The sequence below is a fragment of the Olea europaea genome, chromosome 11 (genome assembly GCF_002742605.1).
Source record: "Olea europaea var. sylvestris chromosome 11, O_europaea_v1, whole genome shotgun sequence".
NCBI lineage: Eukaryota > Viridiplantae > Streptophyta > Magnoliopsida > Lamiales > Oleaceae > Olea > Olea europaea.
Genome location: NC_036247.1, coordinates 3,683,217 through 3,709,162, shown reverse-complemented (window position 1 = coordinate 3,709,162; position 25,946 = coordinate 3,683,217). Strand labels below are relative to the sequence as shown.

Sequence of the window (25,946 nt, the reverse complement as noted above, 5' to 3'; positions counted from 1 at the left end):
ACTAAGATCACTTTTCCTGCCATTTGCCTACTGTGCGGTTAAGGAATGGAAATTGTTTCATTTGCGCACCACAGGTAGAAAAAGCACTTTTATCTCATATTCGGAGAAATAACTGGCTAACGAGGAATAGAAGGTTGAATGGCGTTTTGGGTAGGTTTTTAGTCCAATTGAATCAATGGTTAAGATAGCCACGAGCAAACGTTAGGCAGCAAGTACTTAGGAAGAGTGGACTAGAATCCAAAGATCTATTCGATGCTTGCAGATTAGTCTTATCAGGAGCATTGCAAGAGAAATTAGTGGTACAGTTATGCTTATTTAAGTAAATAATTAAATCATCGTAATTCAAATTACCATTATCTTAACTTTCATTATTATCTAAACTCGTTTTCTCTCAAACTCTTTCCCCACGACTCCGCCCATTATCTCCTATTAGTTGATTCCCACTCCGGCCATTTCAAATATATTTTGTTCTTCTCATCTTTATATTATCAACTGAATCCATTATATTCATCATATATTCCACTAGTCAGTTGTAAAATATTTTTTGAAAACTGAGGATTCCCCAGGCGATGTAAAATGACAAAATTGAATAGTGCAAAAAGGGTAAAGATTTGCCACTAAGAAGACGCAAGAGGAAGTAAAAGGGGAACCCCAAACAATTCATTTGTTTGGACTAGCCTAAGGCCATATAAAATTTGGGCTGCAATTGGTAAACAGATCGATCTGTAAGATTGTTTGGGTAATTGGAGATTCGTGGCCCAAGTGATGCCTCCCAGTTATGGGCATTAATCCGTAAGTTGTAGAAAAGGAAGTGATATTTTGTTTCACCACAGAAAATTATTTGATTTTTGTCTTTCAAAAAATTGTTATGATACATCAAAACAAATAAACAATCATTTATAGGATTTAATGATTCCTAAAAGCAAATTCATCATTTTACCTCATTTTCATCGCCTCTAGACAATATAGATAGCGACGGAAGTCCTCGGCGGAATGGAGGGGCACAATCCACCTGTTATTTTATTTTTTACTTCCAATCACAATAGTAACATTCAAACCATGCATTTATGAAACATATATATGACTAGAGTTTTTTAGCATATCTTAGGAACAGCGATATGTGTGCCAAGGAAGGGTGTTAATTGCACCTCATGCAGAGGCCACAACGATCCCATGAATTCATGTCCCAATTCTCCGACACTCCTCTATATAAACATCGTACTTGATGACCTTTTTAGACAAATTACTGAATATTATTCAAATTGCGAGCTCTAAAATGATTAAGATACTTTATTTAGTAGCAGTAATCGCGGTGGTCGTTGCACCACATGCGGAGGCTGAAATCTTGTGCAGCACGGCAGCGTCCACCCTATCTCCATGTCTCAACTATGTCATGTACGGCGGCCATCAGGTACCATCTAACTGCTGCGCCAGTATTAAGTCACTTTACGGCATGGCTGAGACCACAAGTGACCGACAATCTATTTGCACGTGCTTGAAAACGGTGGCGGCGTCTGCCTCCGCGTCCAGCATTAAAAACGCGGCTGGCCTTCCGGGTAAATGTGGCATTCGCATTCCATACAAGATCAGCCCATCCATGGATTGCTCAAAGTATATAACATTTTTACTGCATTCTGTGTTTTACTTTTCAAGAAATAGTATTTTTTTACTTTTACGTGTCAGTGCGGTATTTTTGTAATGGCGTTTTTATGTTGCAGGGTGCAGTAAAACTGAAGATGGAATGGAGATTTTATACTACAATTAATAAGAGAAGTTTATTGGAAAACTTGGGTATAACTGTTCTTTAACCTTGATGCAATTTTTACATGTCGTGTTGTGTATATTTTATCCAGTGGGGGATTTATGTTGTGTGATTTTTTAATGTTAAGTATTCTTCAATAATCCATTGCAGTTACTACGACGTTAATAGATTGAGAATGATGCTACTATTTAACTTAGTAATTCTCAAATTGATAATTAATTCCTTAAATAGAGTCCTAACGCGAAACAAAAATTTAGTGACCCATGAAAAACATTTTGCAAAGCTCAGTAATGAATTAGGTAATTTTTAAAACTCAGTAACCTCGTGGAAATTTTTTGCACAGTTCAATGATGAATTGAATGATTTTTAAAATTCAGTTACCCGTGGAAACCTTTTACAAAGTTCAGTGACCATTTGGGTAATTCACTCTTTATTTGGATGTATGCCACATATTCGGTAGTTGTACGTCATTAACTCATTATTATGAGCAAGTTTGAATAAGCTTAAAAGATTTACGTTTTTAAGTAAATTACTTGTAAGAGAAAAATAAAATTTTCTTATTGATGAAAGTTAGAAATAAATTTCTTATGTATTGTAAGTGAGAGTTATTTAAAAAATATATATATAATAATAATTATTATTTTATTTAATGTATCCGCATATATTTTAAAATTAAAAGTAACGTGAAAGTCGTTTTCCATTAGACGGCTGTTCCCGTAACTCTACTCTCGACTTGGATTATATTTCCTATATCCAAAACGGTCCGCTCTCAACCATTCCACACACTGCCGAAGAGATGAGAAACATGCTCAATATCATTTGATTAAATAGTTGACCAAACCCCTTGTTGTTTGAAGAAACCCTCCACTTCAATTGATATTTTTTCACGAAAAGCAGACATGAAATAAGACATCCATTAAAGTTGGGTAATAATACCAAGTTCAATTAGCATGATAAATGAATACAATGCTTGGTCAAACTTAAAAGTTGATTAAAATACGAGTGCTTTTAACTAATTAATAAGTTTAGGCTAACATGTTCTACAAGCTAGCTATCCTTCGGTTCTTATGAATCAAATATTACTGAATCTTGGACAACTAACAAATGTTAATTTACAATTTAAAGACCAGTTGCAACATCTTTGGGGTAAACAAGTTCCTCAATGTCCGAGATACCTCGTTAAAAATAATTAGAACTACAAATAAAAAGGCAAGACTTACATATAAATTTAATGTTACATTTTTGGGGTTCAAAATTAATCTTATGTTAAGTTTTTTAAACATAAGATGTTCTCTGCTTTAAAAAATCAACTCTTAAAATTATGATTTAAGGGGCTCTTCAAATTACATTTTAAAAAATAGAAAGTGAGTTTGGCTATCATAATTTGGAGAGTCAAGCGACTCTCTGTAATCAAATGTATTCAAAGTGTTTCAATTTTTAATGGAGGAAAATGGTATAAGAATTTAGAGAAATCTAGTGAAGATAAAAGATTTAAAAATAATAATATTTTTTGAAAATAGTAAAATAAGTGTTACAGATTAAAGTTTAGAGTACTTAAAAACTTTTACTCGCTAAATTTATAGATGCTCTCTAAATTGCTAAATGTGCTCTTTAAAATTAAACTCTCCTAAAAATGCTCTTATAATGAGAATTAGCATTTAATTTATACTCTGGGAGAAATACAAGGAAGTATAGGTGAGAATGGGGAATCGTATGTTCTACCCTTGTATGAGTTCATTCTGTGGGGAAAAAAAATACATTTTTAAATAGTGTTTTGATATCATGTCAATCACACATTTTTTAATAAAATAATATTACGCGCAAATTCAAAAAAATTTCCCCTCAAAATGGGGCTCAAACAAGGGCACAGTGTGTGTAACACTCTAGTATTTTCATAGCTATATATAGATCCTAGTCTGAAGAGAATAGTGAAAAAGGACCTAATATTAAATATTTGAGAATTTGGAGTAAGATTTCAATTATCCAAAAGTTGAGGGACTAAAATGCACTTTTGAGAAAAATAAATACTAAGCTCGTTTAAGTATTACTAGTTAAAGTTGAATGTGCATTGCACGTTATTCTAAAATACTTTATAAGTGATGTGAAAGTAATATTTTGTACCAATTTGTTGAAGGATTTGATGAGTTTTAGACGAATTAAAGAATACATAAAAATTAATTGTCAACACATAAATTTAAACATCTATTAAAATTTCTAAATACATAAATATGAATAAATTCACCTATAATAACTCTAGATTCATGTAATTCAAGATTTATCAAGTGAAAATTCATTAAATTGAAGTTAATATGAATTTTATTTAATTGAAAATTAATAACACAAATTTCATAAATGACAATAATTATGTAATATTTATTACATACAAAAAAAATAAAGTATTATTAAAATAATAAATTATAGGGGGGGGGGTTAAAATCATCCAAAAAATTGAATTGTAGGAAGTTAAAATCGTCTAAAAATTTATTCTCCCCTAATATGATATTTTAATATATTATAGATTATAGATTATAAAAGCATGAAAATAATTATTTGGGCTTTATTTGACGTTAAGTTGGAAAGTTTAGCCTTACAGATCCATAAAGGCCATTTTGGAGGACAAGGCCTAGTCACCTAAACAACTTTCAGCCCACTTAAGCCCAAGAAAACAAGGAAATAATTGAGCACAATCATTTTTTTTTTAAACTTATTTTCAGTCACACATTCTCCTTATAAAACAATTTTGTGTGTGTGTTTTTTCCTTAAAAAAAATCTATTTTTTAACCCTACATTCTTTAAAAAATTATTATTAAAAATTTATTATTATCACAAGATCTCCATTAAAAATTGCCGACCTTTAAGCTGAATTCATTTCAACACTTGGTCAATTAGTCTTCTACCTTGGTTATTAAGGAGATGTCTAGCTAGTTGTTGATAAACATAATCCTCCTTTTGGTCTCCATTATTCGAAATGTTAATGGTTGAAATAGTTTTTTTTATTATTATTTTTTTAAAAAAACTTGTGGTTAGAAAAGAAGTTTTGTGATTACATATAACATTATTTTATTGAAAATTTTGTGATTGATAAGAAGATAGAAAAAAATGAATTATAAATTTAATAGAGCCAAACGAAGCTAAATGTTTATAGATAGGGCTAAAAAAGTGGTAAAAAAGTATGCAATAGTTGTGGATCCTATAAAATGCGTGTATAAAAAGTGATTTAATTTGAATTATTTTTTGACCAAAATATTTATAAAAACACCTTAAGTAATGAGCGAAAAATAGACTAATTGACCAATTCTTTGCTGTACTACTAGTCTTATGATGTTTGGGAATATTTTCTAAGCTAAAACATAAAATTCATTAGAGATCGAACTTATTTGAAAAACATCTATTAAGTTTCCTAGTAAATCAGAGGGTGTTTTGTATGGACTAAAAATTAAATTTTTAGTAGATTTTGATAAAAGTTTTTGAAATGTGTGATTGAAAAGTTGTAGAACCTGAAAAGATATTTTTAATATTAACTGTTTGACTTTGACTCAAATTAAAATCTCAACCAAATAGAGGCTCAATATCAGGTAATGTAATCAAATTTGAAATTTCAAAAAAAAAAAAAATAAGATGCTTTGTTAGGAAAATTTTGTCCACCTCCTTGACAAGTACTCACATGGCTGTGGAATCACATGGACCCGAGGTGAATTTAAAATGCAAAAAAAAGTGCCCCCCAACCCTAAATGTGAGAGTAGGTCAGGGAGGATGTGGCACAGCAGCACCTTTGTTTCATAAATAGACCGTGTTACACGTACATAATCATTTACGTAACTGTTTATCTACTACTCACATTATTTGAGTGAGACCTCGATTTAAATTATTAAATTACACATGATGCCCGCATGTTTGTGAGGGGTGTAAACGATTCGATACACCCCCTTCGATACAAACATCTTTATCCTTCATAAATAGTTGAACCTGTACACAGAATTGTACATGCGGATGATGGGGGCAGCGCGTAATTAAGGACAAAAGTGTTGGGGTTAGTGGGACCCAAAGCCTCTTTAATCTTGGAGACAAGCACCGTGGATCTTTCCTCCGAGAGCAGAATCAAACGGCAGATCTTGAGAGTCAAAGATCTTGGTTGATGGGGTTCTTTGACAAGTATTTTTCATAAAAAAAAATCACGATAGTTTTTCCAAACTTTGACTCATCTGTCACTTCAATCGACGTCCCTTTTCTTTGAATATTGAGGTATATTTCCCTTTGAATTGACTGTAATGCCCATGAACGATTAACCACACAATTTTTATTTGTTGAATAAAAAAATATTTTTCCCCCATTTCAAATCATAAAAATAAAATATTTTTGTATAAATTATCATCAATGATAAGATATATTAATTAAAGGAATGTTGAAAATAATAATTCGATGAAAAAAGTTAAGAAAATAATTGTTACAATAAACAAAGATTGAAGAGCCTAACTACAATTAAAATGTGATATATCAAAATAAAAATTATTTAGTATTACTGAAGTTAAAAATATTAATCTATATAGTCTTAATGTAGGATTAAATGAGAGAGATAATTAAAGAGTGATGCTATTCAATACCACTGATATTAAGCACTAATTTAAATGACAATTATAAGACATTAAATGATAAATTTATTTAAATGAAAATGTCACATAATTCAATTTTAATTGAACATACCAAGTATGATTACCTAGTTTGGTGCCCAGTATCACTCATACTAAATAATATTATTCATAATTAAATGAATCACTTAATTCTATATTTCATTAAACCTATCTCAGTGCCACATAAACTAATGTTGTAGTACTAGTAGTGTTAGATAACATTATTTTTTTTTTCGAGTGGTTATATTCACACCACATTTGTTTCATAAATTGATCACATTTTAATTACATTAAAGATTATTAATCTTTATTCATTATCATATTTATATTCTTAGCTTTTTTTAATCACTTTCTTATTTTTAACATTTCATTGATCATAAAATTTTGTCTTTAATCACGTTTTTTGTTCAAAAATATTGTTAACATGCTTTAAAATTGGGTCATATATTTAACCATACTTTTGTATTATTATTTATCTTACATATTTAAAAATACAATGAATAAATGAGAATTTTTTTTACACTATAAAAAAATGAAGAAAAATCATAATCAGGAACAATTTTATGTTAATTCGAGAAGAATACGATTAAAAAAATTTGAGACATAAATATGATAATGTGTAAAAGTTATAACCTTTTTATACACTTAAAAAGTATTCCAGTTATTAAAAACTATGGTATGAATATGTTTTTATATTTGTTCACCTTATTTGAATTGCCCACTCATAGATAGCTTTACATTCAGGGTTGCACAGTGCACATTGATAATATTTGGTATGCAATGTAAAGAATGACCAAAAATTGTGTGTGTATACATACACACACGCATCTATCTTAAAATTAGAGTGAAATAAATTTTCAAAATCAAAGGTAGAGGGAACGAGAAAGAGTGAAATTTCAAAGAAAGATTTCAATATCAAATGAATGTGGACCTAAGTAAAAACTAGGACGCAACTTTCCAGAGTTAAATTTGAATATAAATTTTATCAAGTGTTATATAATGATGTAAAATATTATCAACAATTAATAAGCTCATATAAGTAGAGATCAGTCCATATATTTCAAGAATCTGAGCAATCCATTAATTTTCTTAAATTTTATAAATAGAACCATTCGATTCAATGTAATTTTTGAAAGTGAGAGTGAAAATTTTTTCTGTTAAAAATCCATCACTACATTGGGTGCTGTAAATCAGTCATGGGCCGTGGCCATCAGGCAAGAAAAAGAGGAAGAAACCTGTTTGCATGGGCAAAAATCTAAGGTCAAAAATGTCAGAAGACAATGAGAAAGGCAACTGATGGCGTGTAGAATGACGATGACAACAAGGATTTATTTATTTATTTGTTTTTTAATTGGAGAATTACAATGAGGGCATTGTTGGGTTTGACTACTTACTACTCATCTCCTGTGGCCTTCTCATCCTCTTTCTTTCTCCATATTTTAGTACTTCTACTATTCAAATCATGTTCCAACGCTGCTTTTACCTTTCCTCTCCTCATTTTGTATTAATTTGACTTTCTTTAGGGTTTTCTTGTTTCACCCAATTTAAGCCTCAATCACAAGATTTGATTTTTCACCATTTGAGTTCATGTGTAATAGTCTAAATCCAAGCTTTATTTCAAGTTAGTTCAAGATTATCAATTTTGCAGGGATCATTGCCACAGGTTGGTTTTGTATCATTTTCTTTGTTTACGTTTTTGTGGGTTGAGTTGAATTCTGATATAATAATGAAATTTTGGGAAATTCAGTTTAACGAAAGAAAAAATTCATTCAATTTAGGGAAAGTACGGTGCATACGTCTTTGTCTTTTCTTTGTTTCGTTGTAGTTTAATTTTCTATTAGAAAATGAGATGCACCCCCATCTGGGAAATTCCGTCAATTTCAATGGTCCATTTATTTGGTAATTAACCATGAATCTTCTAAGGGACATTTTGATATTATTGGATCTGGATTTGGTTAGTATCGTAAGATTTTTCAGATTGTGTAATCAACTCTTATATCATTGTTAATGATCAAAATTTAATCTGAACTTAAATCTAGAAATTGAATTTCTGAATCGGGTAGTAGATTTTAGAATTTGCAGTGGTGGTATTTGGGGTGTAATGGCTAATAATATGTTGGGACGCACCTCACCTTCAGTTATATATTTTTCAATTTCTTGAGCAAGCTTGGAAATGATATGTTTAAGTTAATAATAACTAATAAGCTTAGCTCGTTTTTTCATTTCTGTTTCGTGTAATCATATGCATAGCTATTTGACAGGACATCATTCTACCTGGTTAGAATCTAAACACTGTTGTAGGCAATATGGGATGTTTTATGGTGTTGAAGAGTAAGAAGAAGAAATCTGAAGAGTTTATGCATATTAGACACGATAACCCTTGGCAACATTCACCGACTATGTTGCCTGAACCTCAAACCCGTACACATTCTCTGCAATCTGCACCCCCAAGTTTTAGAACAAGGGTCAAAACTGTTCATTCAAAAAATCGGGTAAGTAGTAGTAGGATACGAGCATTATCTGCCCCATCAAGTCTTCATGCTGTAGAACAAGATGCACTCTCATCCACTGAATGTGATTCTTTTTCGTTACGCCCTCAACCTCTTCCTCTTCCATCAGAACAAGATGCACTCTCGTCCACTGAATGTGATTCTTTTTCGTCATACCTTCAACCTCTTCCTCTTCCATCACCACAGAATACTGCTACTTTGAAGACTGCATGTAGCTTTAAAATGATGAACGCTAGTGGCCCTCTTAATGCGTCTGGACCACTTCCTCTGCCTCCGACGTTACCTACAAGAGGAGTCCTTAATTTTTCGTATGAAGAAATTGCATCTGCTTGCCACAACTTCTCTTCCGAGCGATGTGTTTCTGAAGGGATCTCTTCAATGATATATCGAGCTTCATTTGGGGATGATGCTGTTGGTTCAAACAAGCTTGAAGCCACTGTTACCCGCCTTCACCCTTCCACTCAGGTAAATTTTTTATCTGTGGGTGTTTGATTTTTTGTCATTTTTCTTCTTTATCTAGTAATTAGTGGTTTCCTCACGCGATATCTTTTTGATGAAGAGGGATGTGTGCTGTGTTTAGTTATATTATTACAAATTGGATCCTGTTGTGCTGAATGGGCAGCGTCCTTGCTGTAGTGAAGTTGATAAGTTTTGAGTCTGTTTTAAGTTTCATATCCATCTACCGTCCACAAATGCTTCGAAGTGTTGAAGCCAAAGCAAACATGGTTAGAAAGTTTGCTGCAGAACTAATAGTAGAGATCTTATTGAAATCCAATATAGATCCCGTTTAATTAGTTTTTCATTTATTAATATATAGTTCTACCTTCTCTTTATCAGATTCTTGAAATCTCATATATTTTTTACGACTATTTTCTCAATCTATTTTTCCTTTGCAGGGTCTAAAGGAATTTGTCAACGAGGTGAATACTCTAGCATCCTTGCAACATCCCTCCCTCTGTAAATTAATAGGCTTTCATGCACGTGAGGGATCAGACCGCAGAATGTTGGTGTATGAGAGGCTATATCATGGAAGTTTAGACAGGCTTTTGTATGGAAGATCAAATGGGCCACCTATTGACTGGAATGGCAGAATGAAAGTTGCTTTATGTGCTGCTCAAGGTCTTACATTCCTGCATGAAGAAGGACCTTTCCAAGTACTTAAAAACTCCTCTTAATCATTAAAAGAAAAATGATTGAGTTTGTGCCTTCTGCACGAGAAAATTACTTGTTTTCTTGCTGCAACCACCAAATTTTGGATTTAGTTTGTCTTATAACTGAGTTCTTTTGATGCTTGACAGGCAATGTTCCATGAATTTTCAACTGCCAATATACAGATCGATAAGGATTTTAGTGCCAAGCTTTCTGGATATGGTGGCATTAGCCACATACCAGAGACTGATATATCCAACACTTCATTTGTAAGTGTAATTCTCGTGTGGCAAACGAGCCTTTTGCTTCTAATGCTTGTATAGATTCTTTTTCTTTCTTAATTATGTTCCAGTTCTATTCAGTTCAGTTTACTAAACATACTATTGAGTGTTTTCCCATCGGTCGACAAGGCTGAAATTTGAGAAAAGGCCGTTCCTGAGTTTACATCCTTGTCCAACTGATGGTTGATGCCCACCACCAACCCCTTTATTCCCCTCTCCTATGGGAATGGAGTAGGCAATGAGCATTTCACTTCAATCTGTAAAATGATTTGCCCCAAAAATGAAAGTTTTTGGTGGAATATGGTCCATCCCACTAGCTGCTTAGATCAAAGTTGTTGCTTTATATCATTCTGTCTCTACGAAATAGACCAGAAAGGGATGAAGATAATATTCTTGATCCCAACAATTTCAAAACTTGCACAGAACCCACAAAGGCTCTTTCTCTTTGAATTCATTAGCTTTTATTTCATGCTTGCTTTGGAAGCATTTCAACGCTACATTTGACAATGATTTCTCTTATCAATGCACATGATAAAAACCTCAATATGTACGTAGTTCCTTTACTTTTCACAGCACATGTTGCTGATATTTTAATGTTACGAAAGAAGAGACGGAACATTGTTGGAAGAGTGAAATGAATATTTTTAGGATCATGTGCTATAAAGATGGCCTCTTTATGTTCTCTTTCCAATCACTTTGGCTCAGAACGAACATTAACAAACATAAAAAGAAAGAATGTGCAAAAACAGATGGAAATGAGTATATTATATGTAAGTTGTCTATGGAGACTCGATCATAAGATAACGTGATCTCAATAAAACATATTAGTAGAGGAATGTTCCTGTACCATAAATGCATTAAAAGATATACTTCGACACCAAAAAGAACCAAAAGTTTTATAGAAGAGACTAAGTAAAATAACACAAGGTTGAAGAAAATCCTTGACTGATGTTTTTCTTCGCATATCTAACCAACAAACTGTATTCCTATTTGCCCATCTTTTATTGCTTATATCGATCTTTTTGATGTAAGATCATTCGAGTTCGTCTTGGCTTTCTGAAGTACATTGGATTAGTTCTAACATTCTGATCACCCCATCCATGTTTGGATGGTTTGATGAGACGCACAAATCAAACCAAGCTTTACTGTTGGAATTGCCTAGTGAACGGAAGTTACCCTGGAGCGGATTGCTTGACAACATTCTGAAGGGCATGATTGCTTGACAACAGAGCCACATAGGAGCGGATAACCAATGACGGACGAGGAAGGCGATGTAGTCGAAGAAGCCATAGCCTGGAAGTTCAACTGGGAGATGTTCGATTGTAGGAAACATTGAAGGTGACAAGGGCGGAAAGATCTATAAGTTCTTTCAGTAAACTTTCGGTGAAGTGACTGAAGAACAAATCGATTACATCAAGGTTGGATAGGTTTGCAATTGCCACGGTGACTGAACCAGTGAACAAATTTTGGCCAAGATCAAGGACCTTAAGGTTTACGCAATTTATAAGAGACTCTAGTAAGCTTTCTACAAACTGATTTCTTGACAAGTTTACGTTGAAGATTTCCTATGGAGTTTTGTATCTCGCCAAGTTACCGTCAGAAAGATCCAAGAACTCCAGGCTTGTTGTATCTCCAATCCAGACTGGAAATTCCCCCATCAATGAATTGCCACTGACATCAAGATATCAGCACAATCCAAGTTTTCACATTGATATAGGAAGGCCCCCATTGAAATAATTATCGCCAAATCAATAGCCTTCAACAGCAAACAATTTCCAATATATTCAGGCAGCCAGCCTATAAACTTGTTCTTTTGCAAACTAATTGCTTCAAAATTATACGCACTCTCAATCCTTTTTGGAATTTCACCCTCGGATGAGTTATCCAATAAATCAAGTAATCAAAGTAAACTCAATGACCATAATCCAGAGGGTAACTGACCTAAAAGCCGATTGGATGACATGTTAATTCTTTTCAATGATGAGCAGCAGCTCAGCTAACACCAAGAGGTGAGCCAGTGAGCTTGTTCTTGTCAAGCGAAATCGACCTTAAAGACCTACATTGTAAGAAAAATTCATCGTGCATGGTCCCAGATAGATTATTTTCACTCGAAGTCAAATATTTTTCAAGCTCTCAATTTCATCAAGAAATGGATTTAGAGCCCCTGTGAAGTTGCTCTTCGATGGTGATGGCACTCTGAGGAACTGTAATCTTATTAGGCTTCGTCCGAGGTGTCAAACAAAGAAAAGTCAATCACAAGTTACAACTAGCTCGGATGCTTGACTAGACTTGTTAGGATCACATTTTACTACAACCCAATTGCAGGGAGTTTGATCATCTCCTTCCAAGATCTATCTAAGCCTTGATTGTGGGTCTTTTAGCCCATCTCTGAAGACAATCAAACCCAACATGCCATCGTTGAAAACAAGGTCTAAAGATTGACTACAAATTTTGAACTAAAAGAGGCAGAGTCGGTACATGCTGTAGCATCTTCGTCTCACTCTATTTTTCCTCTCAATTCATCATCTGGAAGATACAAATAAATGCATAGAATCTCAGGAGAGAGTAAATCTAAGTCGTCCTGTTTGTTATCGCCATTGAGCCAAGGGAATAAGGCTAAATGCCTAAATGACGGGTTAAACTAAGCCAGATCACTCGTGCTAGTTTCCCACTTCCATTTTTGTATCTCAAATTCAAAGTCTGTATTATGTCATACTGCACAAATAGAAGAATCTTGCATAAGTTTATTAAAGTACTTAGAAGTATATTTGGAATCGCTTGTGCATATTTGGTGAAAAACAAAAATATTATCTCAAGGAAACTGACATAGTAACCGAATATTTCAAGTTACTGTATCTAAAAGGCAGCATAGTAACCTACATACAAAACCAAGGGGACCAATACTATTAACGATATTAGCCAAATATGGGTCACGTGAACCTTATGGCATGTCAAATGCTTGATCAATGACAAAAAACTACACTTCCCAACAAAAATCTAAGGGGAAAAAATATAGACGATTTAATAGATCATAATGCATATCACATCCATGGAAAATTTCCCAAAACACAAGGAGTCTATAAATATCTGTCACAGTTTACATATACATAGATTATAACCTAGATTACCATGTGAACGAAATCTAAATACGAAAATGTACCATGCATTGGGTCAGAAAACATCCCACTTAACCAAATAAATGCTGGCAGCGTGGTGTGTATAACTTTTCTTCCTCCGGATGCCATTCTTAACAAACACACTTATCATTCCCTATTATCAGACATTGCCATGAGGAATATGTTGAGGTACATCTCCTTGATTATCCAATGGCATATACTGTGCCATGATAGCCCGAATCTCCGAGTCCATGTATCTCTGCATATGAATCTTTATTATGGGAAAATTCCAGAAAAGGGGGGATAACATAACAAATGGATGGACTTGAACATGCCACTATATTAACATTTTTTATATGCCCTTAGCCCTTCTTGCCAATATTTTTAGAAATTTTCACAACACTTTCTTGCATTACCACCTCGTTGAATATACAACACATTGTCTAACAAGCTCACTTAGGGTCCTTATCCATACCCTAACAATTAATGATCATATTCAATTGGATGAATTTTACAAACCATTTAGGTCCCTCTTCATTATGCTGTCGATCCAAATTATCCTTATTCTACGTGCCTATCAATTCAGCCTAAGTTGTTTGAAATATGAATGTTGCGAAAGAGGAATCTAAATTAAAAATAAATTAACATACCCTGATTCTGTACTTGTACATAGCATATCCCGCAACTCCTACAACAGCCAGGCCAAGAATGATTGCCCAAACAAAGCCCCAACTGGATTTCGTATTAGCATCCTTACCTGCAGAGATCAGGAGATGATAAATCTAGCACTGTAGAAATTATTTTAGCACGTAACAACATTATCTACAAATTTGCTGAGTAATCAGCAATCTTAGGATTCAATATGAACTTCATTCCAGTCATAGATGCAGTGGCTAGCCAACTACTCGTGTCTGGACAAATAATTAATACTTTACTGCACAAGATGCTAGACAAGTTGGATAAAATCTACCTTTCCACCAGACAACTTCAATGAGCAGTGTGTTCCAGGTAAGGCACACAGTACTCACTGCACATTCAATAGGAAAAATGTTCATACTTACTTATACAAGTGTCATGTTCATGCATGTACAATAAGTTGCCACTGCAACTGCATTCATAACTGCCCCAGGTATTCTTGCATTTGCACTCTGGACATTGGCATGCCAGTTTTTCCTTGCACTCATCAATATCTAAAAAAGATGCCCATCAATCACCCATAAAATATTCAACAGCAGACGAATCTATTATGTTCATATGACCTTCAGATAATAAAGACATGTACCTTCACAATTTTTGATTCCATCACCATTGAATCCTGGAGGGCACTTGCAACCTTTAGTGTGGTCATCCTGAAAAATAAAGATTGAACCGATTTTCAGCATAGAAGACATCAGAAATTCGCATGCGGTCAAACAAGGACCAAAAAGAGAGAAAATAAGTATGACAATCTAGGAAAAACAATGGAAAAAGAAACTTTGACGATTAGTAAAATGTGAGAGATGGAAACAATTGTACAAAAAGGAGCATCCAACTCACAATGCAGGCAGAATATGTCCTTCCATCCTGTATTCCTTTCCAACAGCCTCCGTTATTGATTTCACATCTTAATACTCCAGACGCTGTCACAGACAGGAAAAAAAAAAAGAAACTATGATATAAGAGACAGACCATGTGGGACAGAAAGTCGATGACCAGGTGTGTGTTAAATGTTCTGTGTCTAAGAAATTACTAATCACATTAGTGGAAACAGCCTATAGAAAGTCTGATATGTCTATTAATCAAAGGAAAGAAAAATCTCCTCAGAGCCTATGTTAACACTTAATCCTGATATATTGACTTCTGGTAACAACTGTAGAAGCATAACCAGATAAAAGAAGAAAACCATTTCCAGGAATTCATTGCGCCGTCATAACCGAATGAATAAGGGAAAAGAGTTGCTACACTGGAATGGTAGGGTATGGGACTACCCCTACCCTCCCAAATTAAGGGGGAAAATAGGAAAACTATTTTCGAGAAGTGCTGAAGCGACGTTCACCTTCACAATGAGTATAACCATCACCGACAAATTTCACCCCCTGCACAATTGGGCATTCACACACTCTCCCACGGAAGGTATCCTGTAATGAACTTTGAAGCACATCAGAAACGAACTAGCAGCTAAAATGCGAAAATAACAATTAGAAGCGGAGAGTACCCTGCACGCTGAAATGTTAGAAGCCTTATCCTTCCAGCATCCCCCATTATTTTCCTTACACTCATTGGTTTCAATATCTGCAAAAAGATCGTCAACAGCCACTTGAGTGCAGAGGTTGTATCAACCACGCAGAGGTATGTAAAGGTAGTTATTTCCAAAGCTGCATGGATTGAGTCTCACAATACCACATTGGGTAGAATAGCTCAATGGTTTATATCTTTGTTTACAACTTTATAAGAATAAAGAAGTATAAATTAGAGATGAATAGTAGAACCAATGACCTTCAGTCAAACAAATGGATGGCTCTGTTGTCTCTTCAAAACCTGAACATATGGCCTTGAGAACTGCTCCTTTGTCCAGCTTACCTGAGCAGTAGGATTAATTTTATGGAACATTTTTTTCCCTATAAATTGTGATAATTAAATTCCAACTGCTGTTAAGGTTCTACAAGTTTTCTACCTCTGTACTGCCTGTTGTTTATAACAAGGGTGGGCAAGATAGTCACATCTCCACGAGAACCCTTCCCTATCTGAAAATAAATTGCATTGTCAGTTAACAACTTTCACAGCCACTGTTAACTATAAACGGGTCATATAAGATAAAACCTGTGATTCCTGTTCAGCTTTTAGAATAGGGTTGTCAGTATCTGCCTCAGTGTCTCCTATGCATTTGTCTATCTTGTTAACATCAACTCCTGCATAAGAAACATTTCGATGAACACCAATTAGTTCATGAGCAAGCAGCCCTAGATGTTGATTAGTCAAGACGGTGAAAAAGTAACTCTTAGAGAGTAGAAAATCCTAGTCCAAGAGTCAAAGGATGCATGGACATATAGGAGCACTATTTCTTGGTTCCATCTATAGAGAGCCTTCGGTAACATAAAGATTTAGATCATTGATCGGTTACATAACTAAAATTTGGACAAAATTAAAATTAAAATGCAGTAATAACATATGAAATACCATCAAAATCCAAGGATAAACAACGTCATCAGTTTCATATTGATGCAACTCATTATGAGATACAGCAGGCATTTGGATCAAATTAAAATTTGAGGGTGATAAATACACATCAATCAACATAATTTCAAGAACTACAAGCAAAAAGAATAGGAAAAGACTCACTGCAACAGTAAACAACCAGCTAGCTTACTCTAAGCATCAATAATTGTTAAATCCCTAAGCCTAATGTTAACTAACAATATAAGAAAAACAGGTGTGATTCGTCATTCTTAAAAAAAAATGTTAAATTAATTAAATTGAAACTATGACAAATGACAAACACTCCGTGATAATAAAACGAAGCAGCACAATTAATGTTGGTATCCCTTATAGTGTGCAGGATTTTGGTCACATCAACATCATCTACAAAATCAAAATGAATATTCGTGCAAGCACACATTATATTGCATGCTTTAATTTTTTTTGTTGATTAAAACATTGATAAAATGGAACTGTAACATACCAAGTGAACTAATTACTTGATCTGCACAATCTTTACTGTACTTCTTCTCTTTCATTGGACAGCGTATTGCAAAATCTGTCACATAATCCCACCAAAGCCATGGTTTTCCACTTTCATTGGCTATCTTAAAAAAGCAAGCTTGGCGTAGATTTTGAACAACAACATCCTTCCCATCATATCCCTTGCTGAAATCCTGCTCAGGATCCGGCGCACAATATCTCCCATGGTTTATACACTGTGACTTGCACTGTTTGCTCAAAATAAAAGCATCAGGACAATACCAAGTAATATAATGCGGAGTGAACTGGGTATACCCTTTCTTCTCAAGTATCTGGGCAGCTCCTTTGAAATTTTTGACGAAATCTATCTGGCTTTTGCACTTGGGACCACACTCGTCATTACTATTTGTCCAGAACTCGTACTCGACCCGCTCATCCGGATGTGGAAGAGCCTCTCTCCAGTCAAGATTTATATTGACCATTTCTCCTTTAGACAACTCTTTCTTGATGTCATCCCCAAGAGCCTTGCTAATAAGTGCTGATGGGATATTTATGTTTTGCAGATACTCTGCTCGTGCATTCTCTTCCTCAGGGTTATCCATGGTAATAAGAGGCTCAACCCTGTCATCAGTAACAAGAATAGCTGCTGCTCCAGCTTTCTGAGCATTCCATGCCTTCAAAGTGAAGTAGCAATCTGCCAAATCAGCAAGTTAAGTTGACACTGTTCAACTTGTAGAGGAAAATAGTAATTTGCTTCAGCAGCTATAAAATTCACACCTAAGCAAAGAACCACATATGAAGAGATTGTTTACAGTTGTACATGTATTAATGTGTGTGATTCGGATGATACCGAATGAAAGGCGCACATTTTGGTAATGTCAATAACAATATTGATCAAGACATCAAGCGATACAAGAGAAGAATAAAATTGATTTATCTGAAGTAATTAACAAGATTAAGCTATAGAAAAATAAAGGACAATCAACTTCAAATTTTTCTTTCTAGTCTTTCGAGTACCAGATAAAAGGGTCAACAATTAAGCTGTGGTTTTACCCTTTGACAATTCCGTAATAAACCAAAATTGGTGTTTCCTCTTCAAGATGCCCCAGTTTGGGCTCTATTTTTTCCAAAATACATTTTTCCAAAACCCATTTTCAACCACACATTCTTTCATGAAATAATATTACGTCTAAACCTAAAACTTTCATTATCTTTTAACCATGCATTCTCCAAAAAAAAATCACTATTTCAAAATACATTTTCTCCCAAAATCACATTAAAATGGAGCCCAAACAGGTAGACAAGTTTAATAGCTATATCAAATCCAAATTACTGTCTTCATGTTCAAATATGATCAAAGTGATGATAATTGGTGAAGATACATAAAAACAGCAAAAACTCAAATAATTAGACAAGTACAAGAACATTTTTTTCTTGTCTTCCCAACGAAGTTAAAACACGTGAATATGCAATCAACAATCAAGTTAACTTGGAATCATACTGCCAAATAGGCACTATCAATTTCCTATTCTACAAACATGAAAATTAAAATGAATATTTCCAATTGAAGGGCATGAAATCGAAAAACTTTACCCCCTCGATCAGCAAGAACAAATATGGGCATGCCTCCAGGCTTAGTCTTGAAGGAAATATCCACATCTTCGAAACTCTTGCACGCCTTCTGATTGGCTTTTGGGTAGAGAACTGTACCAACCAAGGTCCCTCCATACTGTGGAACCCCAAAATTCCCAATTGCACATTCATACACATTTTTCAGTGAGCCAGGTGACGTCACCTTCAAGCTGTTCTTCTCAACAACGAATCTTCCGAAACAAGATCCATATAGAAGAAACCATAAGCACACCGATAATCCAAGCTTTTCCCTCATCTTGCTTCACTCTCTCACTTTCCTTCAATCAATAGAGATCTAAAGAAAATCACCCGAGTCAGGTCAGAATTCAAAATACAAATCCCTTCTTTCACAAGAACTTGCCAAACTCTAATTTTACATCAATACAACACAAATCTCACCGAAATACAATATCCAGGTCGAAAATCTCCCAGAACCCAGATAACAAAAATTATGATCAATTTTTATCGGAAATTCTCTAATAATTGAGCAGAATTCTTTATAGAGTTGATGAGGTAAAAAAAAGACGAGGATTTTGATAAACAAAAGGACAGTAGAAACGTTGAATTGAAAAATATGAAGACGTGGCAACTACGTTCAACCTCGATGACTCAACTTTTCTACATAAATTGTGAATAAAGTATATATTGATATTAATTATTAGTAATTAGTTAATTAAAGATTTATCTAAACCGCCGTAAGATCAAGTCTTAACCAACAAAAATCCAAACAAATAAACCGAGGAATTTTCCTTGTTTAAGAAAAACAAAACAAAACAAGAAAAGTATAATTTCACTGTATGCCTAAACTTTGGATCTATTATCAAATTGCTTGTCAATTTTCAGAAAGAGAAAGTTGGTCCCAATATCTCATTATATATAGTGCACAATTTGATTAACATTCAAGCAAGCATGCTTCATTTTAGAATCAGTACAAGTTGAAAATTATATTTAGCTCTTGTTTCAGCTTCATTATTTTCAAAATTCATTTTCAATCACACACTCTTTTATAAAATAATTTTACACGTATACTCAAAACTTTTTCTTATTTTCTAATTATATATTTTTCAAAAAATCACTATTTTAAAATACATTATCCCAAAAAATAGGGTTCAAACGGGGGCTTAATTTTTTAAAGTTATTCCTATTTGTCTTTCTTTTTCAAAACTCATTTTCAATTATACATTCATACAAATTATAATAAAATATTTTGCACTCAAATTTAAAACATTTTTCCAACTTTTTAATCACATTCTGTCTTTCGAAAACTCTTTATAAAGGAAGACAAATAGAGGCTTAAACATATAAGACCCACAAATTCAATGTTTGAAATTTTGAGAATCAACTTTCTCCTTTTTAAAAGTGAAGGATCGATCTTGTAATTAAGAAAATATATATTGAGGACCAAGTATGAAAATTCCTCTAGGGCATATTGAAAGTATCACCTCGTCGAATCTCCCAGAACCCAGATAACAAAAATTATGATCAATTTTTATCGGAAATTCTCTAATAATTGAGCAGAATTCTTTATAGGGTTGATGAGGTAAAAAAAAGACGAGGATTTTGATAAACAAAAGGACAGTAGAAACGTTGAATTGAAAAATATGAAGACGTGGCAACTACGTTCAACCTCGATGACTCAACTTTTCTACATAAATTGTGAATAAAGTATATATTGATATTAATTATTAGTAATTAGTTAATTAAAGATTTATCTAAACCGCCGTAAGATCAAGTCTTAACCAACAAAAATCCAAACAAATAAACCGAGGAATTTTCCTTGTTTACGAAAAACAAAACAAGAAAAGTATAATTTCACTATATGCCCAAACTTTGGATCTATTATCAAATTGCTTGTCAATTTTCAGAAAGAGAAAGTTGGTCCCAATATCTCATTATATATAGTGCACAATTTGATTAACATTCAAGCAAGCATGCTTCATTTTAGAATCAGTACAAGTTGAAAATTATATTTAGCTCTTGTTTCAGCTTCATTATTTTCAAAATTCATTTCCAAACACACACTCTTTTATAAAATAATTTTACACGTATACTCAAAACTTTTTCTTATTTTCTAATTATATATTTTTCAAAAAATCACTATTTTAAAATACATTATCCCAAAAAATAGGGTTCAAACGGGGGCTTAATTTTTTAAAGTTATTCCTATTTGTCTTTCTTTTTCAAAACTCATTTTCAATTATACATTCATACAAATTATAATAAAATATTTTGCACTCAAATTTAAAACATTTTTCCAACTTTTTAATCACATTCTGTCTTTCGAAAACTCTTTATAAAGGAAGACAAATAGAGGCTTAAACATATAAGACCCACAAATTCAATGTTTGAAATTTTGAGAATCAACTTTCTCCTTTTTAAAAGTGAAGGATCGATCTTGTAATTAAGAAAATATATATTGAGGACCAAGTATGAAAATTCCTCTAGGGCATATTGAAAGTATCACCTCGTCGGTCTTATCACTTCTTTGAGAGATTTTGTTCTTTTGTGTTTGGAACGAACGGTTATTATTTCGTTCGATCAAATTGAGCCTCAACGATGTTCGAACAAGATTAAGGGCTTATTTAACAGTGATTATGAGAATTGATTTTTTGGTCGGAAAAATAGATCCTACCTATGAGTGAAAAAAGTTAAAAATGACGGCTAAAATAGTAAAATAATGATCCAAAAATTGATTTCTTGAGGTGAAAAATTGTTACCAAACGGAAGCTAAAATTTTTATATGATGCGTATTAAAATCAGATTTTTAATAGAGTTCGATGGAAGTTGAATAAATATATTGTTTAAAATTTGTGTATCTCATAAACATGTAATTAAAATTAATTAATTTAGATTAAAATTTAAATGTTAATTTTCGGGGATTAAGTGTCTTAATTAGGTCGTCAATATATGGGCCTTTCTTAAAAAGTAACGCTATTTGCAGTCGCTCACTGCGACAATCGCCCTACGTGACATACACATGGCAGGTGATTATTTGATGCATTAATGTGGTAGTTTTTTTTTATTCATTAATGCATCAAATAACCACCTGTATGTCACGTAGGACGACTGTCGCAGTGAGCGACTACAAATAGCATTATTCTTTCTTAAATTGTGCCTATGATATTCGCATGAATGCCACGTTTCATCAAACTTTGATTATTATTGAGACTATTTATATCGGTCCCGTCGTTATTGTCGTGAAGGTCGGCGTGAAAAACGTGAAGCATGTCTGTTTCTGGGCCTTTCTCATTTCGTGGCTTTGGTGCAGATTTTGATCAATTTGAGCTTTATTTGTGATGAAGATGTGGCCAAGCTTAAGCCCGTGTGACAACTATTTTAATTTTTTTTTTTTTTTTGGGAAAATGAGTTTTAGAATAGTGTTTTTTAAATATTATATAATTAAAAAGTACGAAAAAATTTTAATTTATTATAATATATTTTATTGTATAAATCTGTGGTTATAAATTAATTTAATAAGAAAAGTTCTGTTTTAATGCTAGACGAAAATGAGCTAAATAAATAAGGTTATTTTAAGTAATTTCTTTTATTTTTAAACATGTTTCAATGACTTTTTTTTTTACACTGTCAACACAATTAATTTCTTTATTTTCATTTTTAATTAATTTTTTATCTTTAAAAATACTGACGTATGTATGATTTATTGAGTGATCTCAGAAGCTGGACAAGCCTTTTGGATTGAATATTTGAATTGTGCCTGGATGGAGTTTTTATTATCAATTGCATTTAATTTTCTTTCATTATCCAATAGGGTAAATCAATTGATAAATTCATTAAATTGTCATATTTTTATCCACGTATTAAATGTTTCTAAAGAAAAAAAAAAGGGATTCTTGTTTAAAAAAAAAAATCATGTTAAGACATAAATATTAGTTTATATTTTGTCGAATATGCGCATTAACTATTCAAGGAAGAAAAACCTTATTATTATGAGGTTGAGCTTTTCTCTCCATGGATATTTGGTAAGTGTTTGGCCCGCTGTACTATATTAAGATATGATTATTTTTTATTCGATTTGACGTTTCGAGTAAATTATATTCGAACCAATTAATTCGAAATTTCTATTTCTACTATCTCTACTCAATCCTAAAGGAGTAAGAGTCAAGGTGAGATTTAAAACTTGTTTGATACAGATGTTTACGAGTAAAAAATTATAATGTCCCGATCCCTTGTGGACCGGAACGCTACTTACTTTACTTAACTTACCGGTGGTTTAGTCATAGGAAAATATGTTTTAGCGGAAGCTTAATTTTTACAATGAGAATTTTAACAACAATTTTTCGAATACTTTAAATTAAATACTGAATAAAAAATAAACGGAACGTAATTTATTTGAAGAAAACACAACTTGTTCTCACGTTCAGCGTTATTCAAATACTTTAAAAAAATAACATTGAAAACGTTCACAAAAATAAATCTAAATCATTTGTTCACCGGGTTTTCCATGGGCTCGTTGCACCACTCTCCATCTTTTCCACCATCTAGGCACAAGGTAGAATCATATCAATCTGTAGGGAAGGGGTTAAACTCGTGAGTTAAAAAAACTCAATATATATCATTTGTGCATTCGTGATCAAGTTATACATTTCAAAGCTGTAACTTTAGAAACCTTTTCATAGTAGGATTTTCGGTAGAATTTCAAACACGTAGACTCATGACTTAACACGATGCCGCGACCGGAAGTATATGCCGTACCCAGAGGTACTATTAGACATGGAGATGTATGCCGTACCGGAGGTACTATTAGACATACAAGCATTAACATAAATCTTCATTTGCTAGAAACTTATAACTTAACACGAATTAACACTTTGCACTTCTACCTACCTTGATTGATGCTTTGAACTTTGTTGAAAAATGCACTCCTTTGATATTTCAAAAAAACACTCCGTTGAGAATTGATGCTTGGAAAACACTTCTTGATAGCACCAAAACTTTTAAGAAAAACTAATTTTCCTCCCTCTCCTTTCTCTTTTTTCTAGACTTGAAAACTCTCTCTTTTATGCTTAGAAGTTTTTGCCTTGGTGTGAAAAATGTGTATACATTGGAGCCTATTTATAGGTGAAAATCTCACAACTTAAGGGCAAGTGAAGGGCCTAATACTCATTAATACGGGTGTCATTTATGTGGGAGTTATATGTTTAAGAAGGTGCTAGAAAATCGTGTAGGAATTTGACTTTTCATATTCTGCGTACTTCGGTTGATACTGTACAGCTTTTAGTATTTCTATCATAACTTTTTATCCCGATATCCGATTGAGGTAATTCAAAGTGCGTTGAAAAGTTAACTCAAAGAGCTACAACTTTTCTTTAGATATCATTTTCCAAATCGAATGTTTTCTATGTCGTAAATGGAATACGTTGTGCACTGCAGATAACCTAGGTAGGAGAGCTAACCGATAGGCTACATTTCCGACCCTATCAAGTATCTCGAATGGTCCGATATAGCGGGGTCGTAGCTTTCCTTTCTTGTCAAACCTAAGTATACCTTTCATCGGTGCCACTTTCAAAAACACTTTTTCTCCAACTTTGAATTCTAAATCCTTCCTCCTTGTATCCGCATAGCTTTTCTGTCGATCATGTGCTACCTTTATCCTTGCACGGATCTTATCGATTGCCTCAACTGTCCTTTTAACTATTTCTGATCCTAAAACTCTCTTCTCCCCGACTTCATCCCAATGAACTGGAGACCTACATCTTCTACCATAGAGAGCTTCGTACGGTGCCATCCCGATAGTTGCTTGGAAACTGTTATTATATGCGAATTCTACTAGGGGTATGTATGACTCCCAACTACCCCCTAGATCCAAAACACATGCTCTCAGCATGTCTTCCAAAATTTGAATGGTCCCTTCAGATTGACCATCAGACTGAGGGTAATATATTATAATAAAGTTCAGTTTCGTTCCCATAGCTCCTTGTAGACTCTTCCAAAATTTGGACGTGAACCTTGGGTCTCTGTCAGACACAATAGACACGGGTACGCCGTGTAATCTCACAACCTCCTTAATGCACAAGTGTGCCAATTGGTCTAAATCGAATGTCATTTTCACTGGAAGAAAATGAGCTGACTTTGTTAATCGATCCACTATTACCCATACAACGTTGTTTCCTCTTGCTAACTTCGAGAATCCAACCACAAAGTCCATTGTGATATTTTCTCATTTCCATTCGGGTATGTCCAGTGGATTTAACAATCCAACTGGTCTTTGGTGTTCTGCCTTAACCTGTTGACATACCATGCACTTTTCCATGTACAACCTTATACTTCTTTTCATATTTCTCCACCAAAATGTAGCTCGGAGGTCTCGATACATTTTCGTACCACCGGGATGTGCGGTGTACAGGGTGGAATGGGCCTCTTTCAATATCTCATTTCTCAAGGCTTCATCCTTAGGCACACAAATTCTTGACTTAAACATCAGTGCCTGATCTGAAGCTATTCCAAAATCCTTTCTCTTATCAGTACCAATTTCATTCTTGATCTTCAACAAGAATGGGTCATTACCTTGTGTCTCTATAATTTGATCTCTAAGAGTAGGTCGAATTATCAAAACTGCTAGACGAGCAGTGACTTGTCCTGGTATGGTAACCACTTCGATCTGCAACTTTTTCAAGTCCTTGACTAACTCCGTTTGAAAAGTGGATAGTGACGCCAACTGTCCCATTGATTTTCTATTTAAGGCGTCGGCCACAACATTAGCCTTATCTGGATGGTAATAGATAGTGCAATTGTAATCATTCACCAATTCCAACCATCGTCTTTGTCGTATATTCAATTCCTTCTGTGCGAATAAATATTTGAGACTCTTGTGATCTGTGAAGATATCGCACTTCCCTCCATACAAGTAGTGTCGTCATATTTTCAAAGCGTGTACTACCGTCGCAAGTTCTAAATCATGCGTCGGGTAATTCTGCTCATTTTCTTCAATTGTCTTGATGCATAGGCTATCACTTTTCCATTCTGCATCAGCACACATCCCAATCCTTGCTTGGATGCACACATCCCAATCCTCAGGTATTGTTAACACGGGTGCTGATATCAACCTCTGTTTAAGTTCTTGAAAACTTTGTTCACATTTATCCGTCTATTGGAATTTTACTCCCTTCCTTGTAAGCTGTATCATTGGTCCAGTTATTTTGGAGAATCCTTTTATGAATCTCCGATAATATCCTACTAATCCTAGAAAGCTC

At 33.8% G+C, this 25,946-nt stretch overlaps 3 protein-coding genes across 3 annotated transcripts; 2 read left to right on the top strand and 1 right to left on the bottom strand.

The window, feature by feature from the left end:
- The first annotated feature begins 1,276 nt into the window (after nucleotides 1–1,276).
- Nucleotides 1,277–1,808, top strand: LOC111404339 (non-specific lipid-transfer protein 1-like). Its single transcript, XM_023033159.1, has 2 exons — nucleotides 1,277–1,556; nucleotides 1,684–1,808. The coding sequence occupies exons 1-2, from the start codon at nucleotides 1,277–1,279 to the stop codon at nucleotides 1,806–1,808; spliced, it is 405 nt and encodes a 134-aa protein (XP_022888927.1).
- A 5,963-nt stretch (nucleotides 1,809–7,771) lies between these two features.
- LOC111404338 (probable serine/threonine-protein kinase PBL18) lies at nucleotides 7,772–10,372 on the top strand. The gene is made up of 4 exons (XM_023033158.1): nucleotides 7,772–8,053; nucleotides 8,652–9,365; nucleotides 9,797–10,054; nucleotides 10,199–10,372. Exons 2-4 carry the CDS (start codon nucleotides 8,697–8,699, stop codon nucleotides 10,370–10,372), a joined length of 1,101 nt encoding a protein of 366 aa, XP_022888926.1. The 5' UTR covers nucleotides 7,772–8,053; nucleotides 8,652–8,696.
- Nucleotides 10,373–13,328: 2,956 nt separating this feature from the next.
- Nucleotides 13,329–19,338, bottom strand: LOC111403023 (vacuolar-sorting receptor 1-like). Its single transcript, XM_023031368.1, has 12 exons — nucleotides 18,697–19,338; nucleotides 17,105–17,797; nucleotides 16,246–16,334; nucleotides 16,100–16,169; nucleotides 15,922–16,005; nucleotides 15,641–15,717; nucleotides 15,482–15,563; nucleotides 14,983–15,065; nucleotides 14,729–14,795; nucleotides 14,508–14,636; nucleotides 14,097–14,203; nucleotides 13,329–13,705 (listed from the first exon to the last, which is right to left on the bottom strand). The coding sequence occupies exons 1-12, from the start codon at nucleotides 18,989–18,991 to the stop codon at nucleotides 13,607–13,609; spliced, it is 1,875 nt and encodes a 624-aa protein (XP_022887136.1). The 5' UTR covers nucleotides 18,992–19,338; the 3' UTR covers nucleotides 13,329–13,606.
- Between the last annotated feature and the right edge of the window lie 6,608 nt (nucleotides 19,339–25,946).